The following is a 13,699-nucleotide window of genomic DNA, read 5'->3' on the forward strand; positions in this document are numbered from 1 at the left end:
AGGTGAGTGAAAATGTTAATCTAATGGCTGGCTAGTCATATTAGTTTATTATTATTATAGACTGTTTCTTGAATCATGTTTGATATCAGCCTTTGATGTTCTGCAGAGTTGGGAAATAGAAATTTAAAATATATTTTATAATAAAAAACTTTTTTTTTAATCAAATTTGAAATATATATCATAGTGTTGAATAAATGTTTGTAGCTAGACTGACATATAAAACACATATTTTCTGTCTAAATCTATATTATATGTAGTATTGCATTTTGGAATGTAGCTAAATAAACTGTTTTCCAGTTAAAGTAAGTGTCCATGATTTCATTATTATGTATTCTGATTTTTCCTACCTCTTTGTATATATTACAGAAAGGAGGAGACATAAGAAAGAGACATTTCACCACAGGGGCCACAGCTCTTCATGTGGCAGCTAAAATGGGCCATCTACCCATTGTGTCTTATCTTCTTCAATACTGTAAGCAGCACCACAGAAAGATGATAAACAATTTACCTCAAGTAAAAGGTAATAAGTCTGAGCATGTTTCTCCAAACACGAGGCCAACAGTAAGTCGGAAGCGGTACTTGGATATAAATGCTATGGACAAACACAACAGAACAGCTTTACAATTGGCTGCAGAAAAAGGTTTATAATGCTTTGTTTGAACTAAAATTTTACCTCTCAAATTTTCTTAAATTATAAAAAATGTAACTGCTAAATTTTTCATTACATTTGTTGTTTTTTTTTTATCTAAATAGTCTGCATCTGGCAATAAAAAAAAAGAACTTTATAAATAGTAATATTCATAATAAATAGTAGTATAATTAGGGAGCCAAAACTAATGAGAGAGCATTATTTGTTTAATTATGTACTCCAGCCTCCAGTTACTAAAAGAATATTAATTGAATTACAAAAACAAGAAAGAAATAAAAATACTTTTTTGAAAAACAAAGCTTATAAGAAGTATAATTGTAGCAATTAGTGTGGATCAGTCATCGATTAATAATATTTTTACCAATTGTTTTTGTCTAGTGCTATTTCATGCTTTTATCTTTCTCAATACACTATGATCCTATCACTTATCTGGACCAGTTGGGAAAAGGTCGGGTGGGGTGGGGGAGAAAGAAAGGGATATCTGTGTGGATTTTTACTGTAATTGGTTTTTAAAAGCATTTAAAAAACAAAAAAAGAGGGGGGGGGGGAACAGCCTGAAATCTTACTCTTAGCTCACACTCAATTAATTCCTATGTTGTCAGTTAAAAGAAATAATTGTGCACAATTTCAGCTTATCCAAGATTGGGAGAAATAATGTCTAAAAACTATTTACCAGACGGCAGACAGACAGAGTTGATATAATTTGTAAAAATGGTACTGTTAGATAGGTTATTCTAAGCAATGTGCAAAACTTTTTCCTGTTAGTTGAGAAATAAGATTAATAATCTATTACAGCCAAAATCACCACACCAACTAATCTGTCATAGCCATTTTTTATACTTTCTTGGTTTAATTGTCAAATGGATAGTATTTAAGTAAATTAAAATAGTATCTTAGAGACCACAATAAATAGGCTTTGCTATAATGGCAAGAACTCTTTTTTTTTTCTTTACATTGTTGGATTTAATTAGGAAATTTTATTGAAAAGATGAAATTGCATTTAGATTTATGACATCTAATATTTTTAGTTAATAAATTCTTGTCAAGCCAGTCTACATTTTTGTATACAAATGTGTACTTTGTTTTTAAACAGAGGTGCTTATACATTTTACACATTTTCATCTAAACAGCACAAATGAAGTTGATAATAAAAATAAAAACACTGCCAGAAATTCCCTTGAAAACACACTTGTCATAACAAATAAATCCTTAAATAAATTTAGAATGTACTATTTGTACAAAAAGTGTCTGAAATGTGTAAATAAGATGTTGTTTTTAAATTTAATTTTATTTAAATGTAGAAAAAAATTACCTTTAAGCACACTCTGGTATGTACTTTTATAATAAAACATAATATATGTCCATTCAAAGATGCAGATCTCAATCTTTATTAACAAAAAAATATATATATATAATATAAAATATATTAAAATTTCATTAGCACTGATCATTTATAACATATCCCATCTAAATTACTTAAAGAACTTGGCAATGAGCTAGTGCCAGTGTTAAAATTTTGTTCAGGCATCACTTAATCAGGGTAGATTGCCTGATTCAGCCACCATTTCCATGCACAAAAGGTACTAGGGAGGAGTGTGCACTTGTTGAAATGTGCTCTAGCATATGTAATAAGAAACTTATTGATGTTACTAATTGTGGTGCTCTTGTCAAAAGTGAATATTTATTTGTTATAAATCTCATGTCTCTGTTCTAGTATCTTAATTTGTTGTCTTGAGTTGAGCTGGCCCAAATAGGAAGGTGAAGTAGCATTTTAATTTTAGGCTCTTGTTGGATTTGTACACATTTTTTATATCAACCCTAATATTTTGTTTCATTTTAAAATAATTGCATCAATATGGAGATTTTATGATAACTTTTCATTTTATTATAACACCTAGTTATATAGTCTCTGTAAATGATTTACGGTGAATAAGATAAGTGGAATTTATTTGTTTTAGTTTTTGTTTATTACTCTTAGTTATTGACATTTTGATTCCCATTTCTGTAACTCATCCAATTATCCCTCCAATATTTCAGTATGTTTAGTTGTCTTTTTTTTTTTTTTTTTTTTTTCGTAATATTATATCAATATCATAGTACTGCATTTTGTCTAGTAGCTAAATTTTAGCTGCAAATAGTCTTAACTTTGTTCCTGGGCTAATGCAGTATGGTAGGTCAATTATGTAAATTAGAAACAATAGTGGACTTAAGACTATTCTTTGAGGTACACCTGAGTTTACAATTATTGTTGTTGAATTAGAGACATTTATTATTGCAGTTGGTTCTCTCCCTATGATGAAATCTTGATTTCATTGGTGTAATGGACCAGTTAGACCAAAATTATTTTTTTCAGCGCAAAAGAGATGACACTTAGCACAGATACTAAAAATTCACTTAGTCACATGACAGCTTTGAAAAAATTTTCTCAGTCTGAATGAGTATGCTCAGTCTCACACTTTTTTAATCAAATGGTTCCTTTAAAACTTGAATTCTGAGGATTACTAAGTTGTTCAGAAAATATAATATTCGAAACATGTAACTTTTTAAATACTTAGTTATAGTTGAAATACCTCTGATATTGGAATATCTGAATAATTTTTTAAAAAAAGGAACAACATGACAGTTGTCCCTACTTTGATGAACATATTAAACATTATTATAATTTCATATATTTTTTTTTTATATTATGTCAAAAAATTTACTCTTTCATGAACATAAAAATGATATGTTAATTACGTAGTTTTCTTAAGGTCGTAAGTAATTCTAGCCATCTAATGTTTGAATATCTTGTTTTGTCTGGCTCTAGGCTTTAGTAAAATTGTTGACCTCCTGTTATCCTCTGGTGCTACAACAGCCATGCTAGATACAGATGGGAATCTACTTACTTGTCCCAAGTATGAAGGTGTGAGAATAATTATAGACTTTTACAGGGACAAGCATACTAAACAGATCATGAAATGTATAGAAGACAAGTCTAAGAAAGGTCTAACCCTTTTACAACAAATCTGGTTGGTAAGTGTAGCCTATAATTAGAGTCACTAGCTTATTTAATTTAAACAAATGTTTTCTGATTATTCATTTAGGCATCAACTAATTCTCTAAGATTATTCAATTAAAAATAAGACTAAAATTGTAATATTTATCATTGTATCACATAGTTTTAAATTGTCTTAAAGCTGCACATATATCTACAAATGTTGTATTAACCCAAACCTACTAATGTGATTTAGTATGATGTTTGCAATATCAATTAATGCAGTATAATTAGAGAAAACGTTCTAGGATTTCAAAAACTTTCCTATGAGAAGTGCTCATCTTGACTCATTCCAAGCAGTACAAGAATTTTAGCAACCAGATTTGTATTATCCCTTTTATTTTACAAAAAGCCCAGTACAATAGTGTAAGGCTTACCTAGGAAATTAGTCGTCTAAAACTTGTTTTTGTTCTAAAGTCCTTGTGTTTTTACAAAGCTTATATCAACTCTGTCTGGTAAAAATTTTGTACGTATTATTTCTCCCACATCAAATCTGGGATCAAGTTGAAATTTTGCACAATTATTTCTAGTACTTGACAAATCAATAATCAATAAAGAAAATTAACCAACTAGTTAATTTACTATTGGTAATTAATTGAGGAGGCTCATGTCCAGAGTGAACAAGTTTTGTTTATGAATTTAAACAATGATCACAGTAACATTCACCGAGATACCCTCTTCTTTCTCCCCCATCCTTTCCAACTGAACCAGACATATGATAGGATCATAGTGCATTGAGAAAGTTATAAGCATGAAATTGCACTAAATGAAAACAAATTGGTAAAAATATTTCTAATTGCACAGATTTATTTTTGTGATTCTAGATCTATTGCAAATTTAATTACATGACTGATCCAATTTAATTGTTACAATTACACTTGTAAAATGTTTTACATGTTTCGGATGTTCCTTCAAAGTTGAAGATAGTTTACTTCCTAGTCCAAACCTCCAGCAGGACGACGGGGGATGGGAGCGGGCAGGGTTCGAACCCGGGACCATCGATAAATCCAAATGACAGTCCAGCGTTCAAATCACATGACCAGGCTTTGTGGGGTTTTTTGAAAATATTTTTTTGTTTTTATTGTTTGTTATTTATTTTTCTTTTCATTTTTTTTTTTTGTAATTCAACTTTTTAGAACTGGAAATAGTGGTGAATGGCTTAACATAGAAGTGGTTAATGTTTTTAAGATTGTTTTATTAAAAGAGCTCTAGAGTTCTAAGATTATTTCATTTAAAGAAGTTCTGTGTCTTTATGTCCTTCATTGATGTCTCAGCATTCTTTTTGTTTCTTTATTCAAGTAAAACTTAATTAACCTCTTAATTGACAAAGTTTTTTAATTTGAATATTTAAATAGGTAGCAGTATTGACAACAGTTTGTTTATTAGCATTAATTTTAGGAATTGTTTCTGTTAGCTATAAATGAATAAAAGCTATAAATGAATAAAACAGTTTCTAGATTTATCTTTTTAGCCTTATTGCAAATGACAAAGCAATATTATTTGAGGAATGTCACACCAGTTATTCTTTATTTAGATTTAATGACTTGAAAGATTTTACCTTAAAATTATTTTTTTTTCTTTTACTTTAAATCTTTATGTGAAGTTTTTTCAACAATTTTTTAATGTTAACATTGCTCTCTAGCCAAAGTTCGACCATCATTTACGTGACAAAGAAGGAAACACTCCACTTATGGTTGCAGCTAAGCGTGGAAAGACTGCAATTCTGGAGTTTTTATTAGAGTCAGCTGTGTATCCTGAGATCTCTCAATATGAGTCAGACAAGTAAGGCCCTAGATTAATTGCTGTTTTATTTGATATACTGATAATTATAAGGCTCGTATATGAGTCCGAAGATTAATGAGGAATGCCGTATTTCCCATGGCTACGGAGCCCCAGCTGTTTCAATGATCTTCTAAAGAGATTGATGTCATCTAGAAGACATCTTTTTTTTTTATTTAACCTGCACTCTATTATGGACATAAAATGGGTATTATAGTGCAGTTTTTGTATGAATAAATTTAATACTATAAATTTCTTTTATCAGTGAAACAGATACAGATACTGACTCTGGAATGCTGGATCAAACCAAAGAACTTATAACAAATGGTAAGAAGCTAATTATTGAGGTATCTATAAAGTTTTAAATCATTTTAGCACATAGGTCCAAATTTATTTTTTTCCCCATCTTTAGTCATTTTTAGAGTTTTAATTTTCATGATCTTTTCACTCTACTGTAGATGATTTGCTTAGTAGAAGTCTGGAGATCAAGCAATCAACCTACACACAAAATATGAACTTACTTAATGAAGCTAAGTAAGTTGGACATGTTGTTTGTTAACTTACTCACTGTCACATAATCCTATGGTCTTACTCAAGAAATTTAAATAAAAGTCTAAATAGTATTTAGAATATTTTTTTTAAATATACATTTCAACAAAATGTTTAAAAATTAATGCCATTTAAAACAAACTATAAATATTCAACATTTATATAAATCTAATGTAAAAATTGTTGTAAATTGTCTATGAGGTAATGTTGTACACCAATAAGACAGACGCTAATGATAATTTTTAATTGAGTAATAAATGAGGATTAAGTGACTTGGCATTGTCACCTGGATTCATATTTTAGTGGGTGTTTTTTTTTATGTGTGTTTGGTACAATTGTATATTTTCAAATCTAAAATCTGATGACGCAACTCCCAGGCAAAGCGGTGGATAGTTTAATTGGGGAAGAACCAACAGAAATTCTCTTTAAAGAATCTGACATATTTCTGCAAGTGTAAATATATATGTCAGATGTTTGTTTGTAAAATGTTTTACATGTTTCGGATGTTCCTTCAGAGTTGAAGATAATTACTTCCTAGTCCAAACCTCCCGCAGGACAACGGGGGATGGGAGCGGGCAGGGTTTGAACCCGGGACTATCGATAAGTCCAAACGACAGTCCAGCGCGCAAACCGCACGACCAGGCAGCCATCCAATGTAATATGTAAATTTTGTACTTAAAATTTCTAAAATAGATATTATGAAAGAAGATTTTGCACACATTTCTATATTCTTGTATTTCTATGCATGAAATTATCAATCGCCGCGAAGACTCAAAGGCCATAAATCTTGTAAATCTAATACTTAAGACTCTAATAAAAACTGTATTAATAGATTTGAAGCCAATAAACCTTATTTCATTATTTTTATTTGTATTCATTGAAGAGATTTGATAAAATATCTTTTCAAAATGTAAACGTTACTTGTCGAGATCTAGATCAAATTGTTTTAAAGGTCTAAATGTGTATCACTAAAAGCAGAGAATGAATTGAGAAAAATTAAAGATTTTATCTAAAAACTAATTTTTTTTAAAGTGTCAACTATTCAGCTAGCAAGTAGACCCAGTCTGTGTGATCTCTATTAATAGGGAACTTGTAGACTTCAGAAAGTTCAATATTGTTTAATTTTAGATATGTTATTGCAACTGTTCATTTTCATACAAAAATATATATATTAAAAGATTAATTTTACTTATCCAACATTTATTTATGCAACTATATCCCAGTAAAATCAGATATATAAACAGCTACACGCTCAGAGCCTACAAAAATACATGATAGATAAATGGATAAAATACATGATAGATAAAGTACTGCTTATGTGTTTTTTCCTTCTGCAGTGTTTCAGGCATTTGTTAATTATAACCTGTATTGGTTTTGGTTCAAACTCTTTTTGTATTTGTGTAGAGAAGTTTTTTCAATATTAGTTACATTGAAATGTACAGCTTAATGTTAAGTCTTCAATTTAATAATAGATACACAAAATGCTTAGAATATTTAAGGAAAAATGATTTATTAACTCAAAAACTTTTTGGATCAAGAGAAGGTAAGCTAGTAAAAAAATATTTTAATAACCCATATAGACAAAATTAAATGAATAAACACTCACGATATTCCAAGTAAGAATTCACAATGTGGAATTACAAATCCACAGAAACATTCAAAATCAAGCTTCAAACTTGTAGATCATGAGTTTACATATCTCCCTCTTTACATAACTAGACCTTCTCAAATACTCTTGATTTAAGTTATTTTGTTTAAGTTATGTAATCATTTTTCATGTACTATTTTTGTATTTCCAAAGCGGTTTTGAGACTAAATCTGAAGATAAACAATGCATTGACATTTGACATATTCCATTCAGTAATAAATAGCTTAGGATTTAATAACAATCCCTTTATTATTCCAGTTTAGAACATAGATCTGTTTTAGTATATACCTTTCTATTTCTATTCCTACCAGATAAAGACAGATTTAGAACATTGATTTTTTTTTTATCAATACATAAATATATAAATAAATTTTGAAATGAAATTATCTTTTATTTTCTTTGAAAGCTTTTACTGCTGATATTTTTATTTTCTTCTTTGCTAGTTTAGATGCTGAAAAGTTAGTTATTAATTTTGTTATTTATGTATAAGACTGGTATATCTTTTAAGCATCTATGTATTTGTAAACATAGTCTGTCTGATGATTTCAGTTGTAGAATTTAACATAAAACTCACTTTTTATTGAGCTTTATTATTTTAACTTCATTTTGATTCAAGCCAGTAGAGTTGAACTTTTTAATACCTCATACAAAAAAAAGAGAGCAATACTATTAATGGCAAGTAATAATTATGCATGGAATTAGGATTTCCTTATATTTATTTCCAGACTAGATTTGGAAAGTTCAGACCAATTAGACCCAAGACGCAATTTAACAAGCAACTTCTCTCAAAAGGGAATAAAAAGAATTGTCAAGGATTCAAAGAAACCCAAAAAATTATCTATTTATCATGGTAAGTTGTTCTACTTCAAATGTTTGTCCCAACACTATGTTTGCTGACCACACTATACAACTTCTATTCTTAGAGTATTTTCCAAATGCTCTCCTGACCTCCACAGAATGAGAACAATCACTTCAATGCATCTTTTATTTTTTGAGAAGCAACTAAATGTTTTCCAATCAAACTGGAATGTTCTGGACTTTCATAGATGTTCTAGAATGTTGTTTGAAATTGTTTTTGTTCATGAGTTAATGTCTTTTATCTTTTTTAGATGGCTTAGTCAGTCATGTATGTGCTGTCAATTTGTTTGATGGTACCACAGCACTTCATCAAGCTCTCAAAACAGCTGATGCTCTCAACATAGTTGTCCTATTAGTCACTACTGATCCGAATGTTCTATGCATACAAGATGAGAAGGGAGAGACTGTCATTCACACAGCTAGTAGATTGAACAGGAAAAAATGTCTAGAGTTTATACTGGTGAGCTGAGGGAAAAAATCTGTTTTTGATAGTTAATAGTGCACACTTCCACAGTGAATAGTTAATTGGTTTTTTTTTTTTAGTTTAAAACTGTTTAAGAGTTTAAGGTTCAAAAGAATTTTTTTTATTTACGGTGTATTACATAGTCTTAGAAGAATTAAGGTCTTATTAAAGACCTAATGAGGTGTGCAACTTGCTTATGTTACATCGCCAATAGTGTATGAAGCCAGCACTGCAGACAACTTTACTTTTTTCCTATGTCACTTCATTAAAAAAAACAAATTAAAAAAAAAATTATTATTATTTGATATCTGTTTATATAACATGTAGGAATAACCTGTATGTTAAATAAATCCTAATTTTTTAATTTTTTTTACTTTGTTATGATTATGTTTTTCATTGCAAATAATGTTTTTAGCACTATTTATGAAATAAGAGTTTCAGTTGAGTTTCAGTTATGTGAAAAATGAGAGTTAATGGATCAATTAATCATCTCTAGAGCCAGTCTGACGTGGACCTGAATATTCGTACCAAAGACGGCTGCCTACCAGAGGAAGTAGCCTCATCCAAAGTAATACGTAAAATTTTAGAGAAGGCTAGAATTACAGTTCCTTCACTAAACAGAGAGTAAGTATTGTTGTAGTTGGATAGAGTTGTTGAGTTGGTCAATGGTATGCTGAGTTGTACTTTGATTTCATTTTTTGGTTGTTACATGACTTTGTAGTGAGTGTTAGAGGGTTCTAATTATATATATATGTCCCTTTAAATGGTGATGTCCCTTTAAATGGTGATGCCATCCAATGCTGAATCACAAATTGTCAACAAAAACTCCTGTGTGTAACAGTCACAATCGTGTGTAGAGGTCAACCAGTGAAAAAAAAAAATTACAGGCTCTGGCTAGTTCAATGACTTCTTCAAGGTGATGAAAAAATAGGTACAACAGACACGGTACCTGACTGGACGAAGTCTCCAGATGTCAATAATAATACTGATTAAAATAGTACACTGGTTAATACACTGGTTAACTAATACAGCGTGTCTTAAATCCACTCAAATATGTCAAGGCAGTGTCTCATTTGGCTGATTGAAGCGACAAATGATAGATAACAGGTACAACGATACCTGCCCGGACGAGCCCCCAGATGTCAGAGGGTTCTAATTATATATATATATATATATATACTGCTGCTGCTATGCTCTGCTTGTCTCTTGTCCTGTTGTGTTTCTTAACTTGGCTCACTAGGGGTTTCTTGAATACTAAATAATACTTGCTTGATACTTGCTTAACTCAAATACGAACACTTAATATACATCAACTCTAACTCCTTATATTCATGAATATCGATAATACTTTAATACTTAATAAATCACACAATTATAATAATAATAATAATAATAATAATCTTTATTATCCGTAAGGAAATTTGTCTTACAATCTGTGCATTACATCAAACAAAAAACATTATAACTATAAGAAACCAAAGTGTACATTCACACCAGACTCACTCATAATTTACATGTGACAAAGTTTATACCAGATTGTTCTTATTTAATGATTATATCACTCTTATGAAACAGTAATACACAAAACACCAGTCCAGGAAGTAAACGTCCAACCTTCCTGGACCGGGAGCAAGACCTTACTGACTTAACACATTCTCTCGCACATTCAACGAAGACTTAATCACTCAGTTCACAACACGTGCAACACTTCGCATTCATAACAATCACACCAAAATATCAAACTAACATTCATTCTCGCCATACCTCTCCCTGACAGTGAGTAGATAGTAAATTAATGTCTGTGAGAAGAAAGTAAGCATTAATCTCTGAGAGATATATTAAACAGTTGAATGTGGAACTTATCTTTGGATGTTGTGAAAGACTTCATATGTACAAATGGTTCTTGTTTTAAAGAGAATAGCTGGTTTATTACTTAATAGTATAAAAAATTAAGGTTCAATAACTGCTACCTTTTTTACAAAGCTTATATCAACTCTGTTTGTCTGCCTGGTAAAAAGTGTGTACACATTATTTCTCCCACACTCATTCTTTGATCAAGTTGAAACTTTGCACAATTATTCATTGCAAAGACAAGACATAAATCAATTTAAAAAAAAAACAATTAGTTAATTAATTACTGTTAATTAATTATTTTGTTTGGTATCTCAAACAAGGGAAACTAATCCGGCAGTATTCACAGATATGGCTTAATTTGTTTGGTTTAAATAATTGTTAACACTGTTTCTCCAATTTGCATTCTCCGATCAATTTGATACTTTAAACAATTATTTATTGTTCCTAACAAAGCATGAATATAAAAAAAACACCCAATCAGTCAATTAATTAAGGTAAATAACTTGTACATTATTGATATAGTTTTAAGGGTGGAGTTCTTCCCCTTCAGATCTTCAGATAAGCTTTGTTTTTTAAATAAAGTTTTTTTTTTTTTATTTTGCTTGTTATGCATGATTGCACATAGTTATGAAAATGGACAAATTAAAAAAAAAATACAATAGTTTATAACTTCTTTCTATCTTTCTGAATAGAGCTGAGCTTCTACATCAGTCATCTGCAGCTGAGAGTGAACACTCCAGCAGTGCCAGGAGTTCCACTGTTAATTTTGACAAAGTGCATACACTCTATGAAGCATTCAAACATGGTGAGGTCAAATGACTAATTAAAACTACAGAATACTTTTTGGTTTAGGCTTTTAAAATATTCAAAATGTTTTTCTAACATGTCATGGATTCTTGTGATCAAGTAGAACATTTCATCAAGAGACATTGCTACTGACCAAGTCCTTATGTAAAACTGATTGGAATATTTTTTGTCAGTTGCAATCTTAAAAAAAAAATTCTTCTGTTTTTTTTTGCTTAACTGTTTTTTCTTTTTATTATTCATATATATATATATATATATATATATATATATATATATATATATAATTTAAAAAATTAATATTATGAATTGCAACATCATTTGTTATTTGTTCTAAACTTTCAATGACACATGTCATTTTGGTTTTATTGTAAAATTCTTTTTTATTTATATACTTCAACAATATCCTCCCTCATATCTTTGATATTTGAAAATCTCTGCTTTTCTGTCAACTGATTAATTTGATTGGAATGTTCTGATGCTGTTCAGGACTACTCTTGGTTTCTTGCTTTGGATTGTATTGTTTCCATTTTTTTATGTAAAAAATTAATATTAATGTTTTTAATAGGAATAGTCAACATCATTATGTTACTAAATAGAGCTGCCAAGAGTTATACAGTAAGATTTTCTAATGGTTTAAGCTCTGTATAACTCATGCTGTATATATCAATGCTCTCTGACCTAAAGCCTACAATCTGTTTATATAATAGCAAATGTTAGTGTGAAGTTTGAACATTTATGAACAGATTTGTGAAATTATTGAAACTGTTACAAGTATATATTAAATTTGATGTTTCATCATTTTGTTCAATATTTCTTTTCTTGATACTAGTATTGGTTGGTAAAAATCTAAAGTTTTCATACCTCATTACTGTGTATCAGATGAAACTAAACAATTGAATTTATTTGACATCTTCATTTCTTCAGATATTTATTTGTAACTGTATGTAATAGACATCAGGCTTTGAAGTGTGTGTTAAACTATATAGTATTTCAGTCAGACTTCTGTGTTTTATCTTAGCAGAGTTTAAGTCACTGATCAACATGCATGACTAGATTAACACATTAAATGCATAGGACCTGTAATCTATAAGATAAGATTGGAAGATCTGTTTGTGTTATATTTTTTTTTATATTTATAAGTTCTCATGACTGTTTCCTACACTATTTTGATATTATATTCTAATCATTCTAAAGGGATTTATGTGCAATGTATGAAATTGTCATTTTAAAATAGTCTAACTTTGCTTCATAATTTTAAAAAATCAGTGTCCATAAATTTTGTTTTTGAAACTTACTAACTGTTTGAGATTATCAAATTTTTTTTTTTATTCAAAAATCAAATCAAACAGAATGAAAAAAAGCTAATATTTAAAAAGTATACCTTTAAGAATGTAGATCTAAAATAGAATACAACTAATTGGATGTTTAAGGAGCTGTTCACCCTAGTTGTTATAGATAATTATTTTGTTAATACATCTTTAAAGTATACCATTGATTATTTTTAATTGATTGATGTATATATCAAGAAGACATTTACATATTTATTTTAAATTAATGTTTTCAGCAATAAAAGTTATTTAGAATTCTCCAATGTTTACAAAATATTTACAAACTTTATGCACTAGATATATAAAAAAAATTGACTTAAATATAAAGTTTAATACTTAATAAATCTCACAATGTGATATCTACATTCCAGAATGAATGCAATGTCAATACATCTATTGAATGGTTGAACTGTAATGCCATTTGATATATTTGTTGAAAAAAGCTACTTGTGATTCAAATGTATTTATCATTTTAAGCTGAAATAAACTTAAGCTCACTAATACAAATAATATTTTTGATTTTCTGTAGTTTTTCTTCTGATCAAGCCTTTAATTACAACTATTGTCATGAAATGGTCAATGTGAATCCATAATATTTAGTAACATAATTATCTAGATAGTGGATGAACTTGCAAGAAGATCTAACAATGCAATACACTCATTCCCTGATCCAAAGATGGTGTAGAAATGGCTTTCACAGAAATACAGTCAATAATAAATTAGAGGAACA

The 13,699-nt window shown here is 29.4% G+C and overlaps 1 protein-coding gene across 10 annotated transcripts in view; it reads left to right on the forward strand.

Annotated features, from left to right (window-relative positions):
• The window catches only part of LOC106057851 (serine/threonine-protein phosphatase 6 regulatory ankyrin repeat subunit A-like), a 56,703-nt gene extending 43,224 nt beyond the window's left edge, over positions 1 to 13,479 (forward strand). For all 10 annotated transcript variants that reach the window (XM_056014583.1, XM_056014584.1, XM_056014582.1 and 7 more), the window contains 9 exons: positions 367 to 640; positions 3,456 to 3,661; positions 5,326 to 5,465; positions 5,728 to 5,789; positions 5,921 to 5,996; positions 8,385 to 8,509; positions 8,769 to 8,977; positions 9,477 to 9,604; positions 11,527 to 13,479. In XM_056014583.1, coding sequence (XP_055870558.1) covers positions 367 to 640; positions 3,456 to 3,661; positions 5,326 to 5,465; positions 5,728 to 5,789; positions 5,921 to 5,996; positions 8,385 to 8,509; positions 8,769 to 8,977; positions 9,477 to 9,604; positions 11,527 to 11,653 — 1,347 coding nt within the window. In that variant the 3' untranslated portion in view covers positions 11,654 to 13,479. The remainder of the gene's footprint in view (positions 1 to 366; positions 641 to 3,455; positions 3,662 to 5,325; positions 5,466 to 5,727; positions 5,790 to 5,920; positions 5,997 to 8,384; positions 8,510 to 8,768; positions 8,978 to 9,476; positions 9,605 to 11,526) is intronic.
• Positions 13,480 to 13,699: the final 220 nt, after the last annotated feature.

This window comes from Biomphalaria glabrata, chromosome 16 (assembly GCF_947242115.1).
Source record: "Biomphalaria glabrata chromosome 16, xgBioGlab47.1, whole genome shotgun sequence".
NCBI classification, from domain to species: domain Eukaryota; kingdom Metazoa; phylum Mollusca; class Gastropoda; family Planorbidae; genus Biomphalaria; species Biomphalaria glabrata.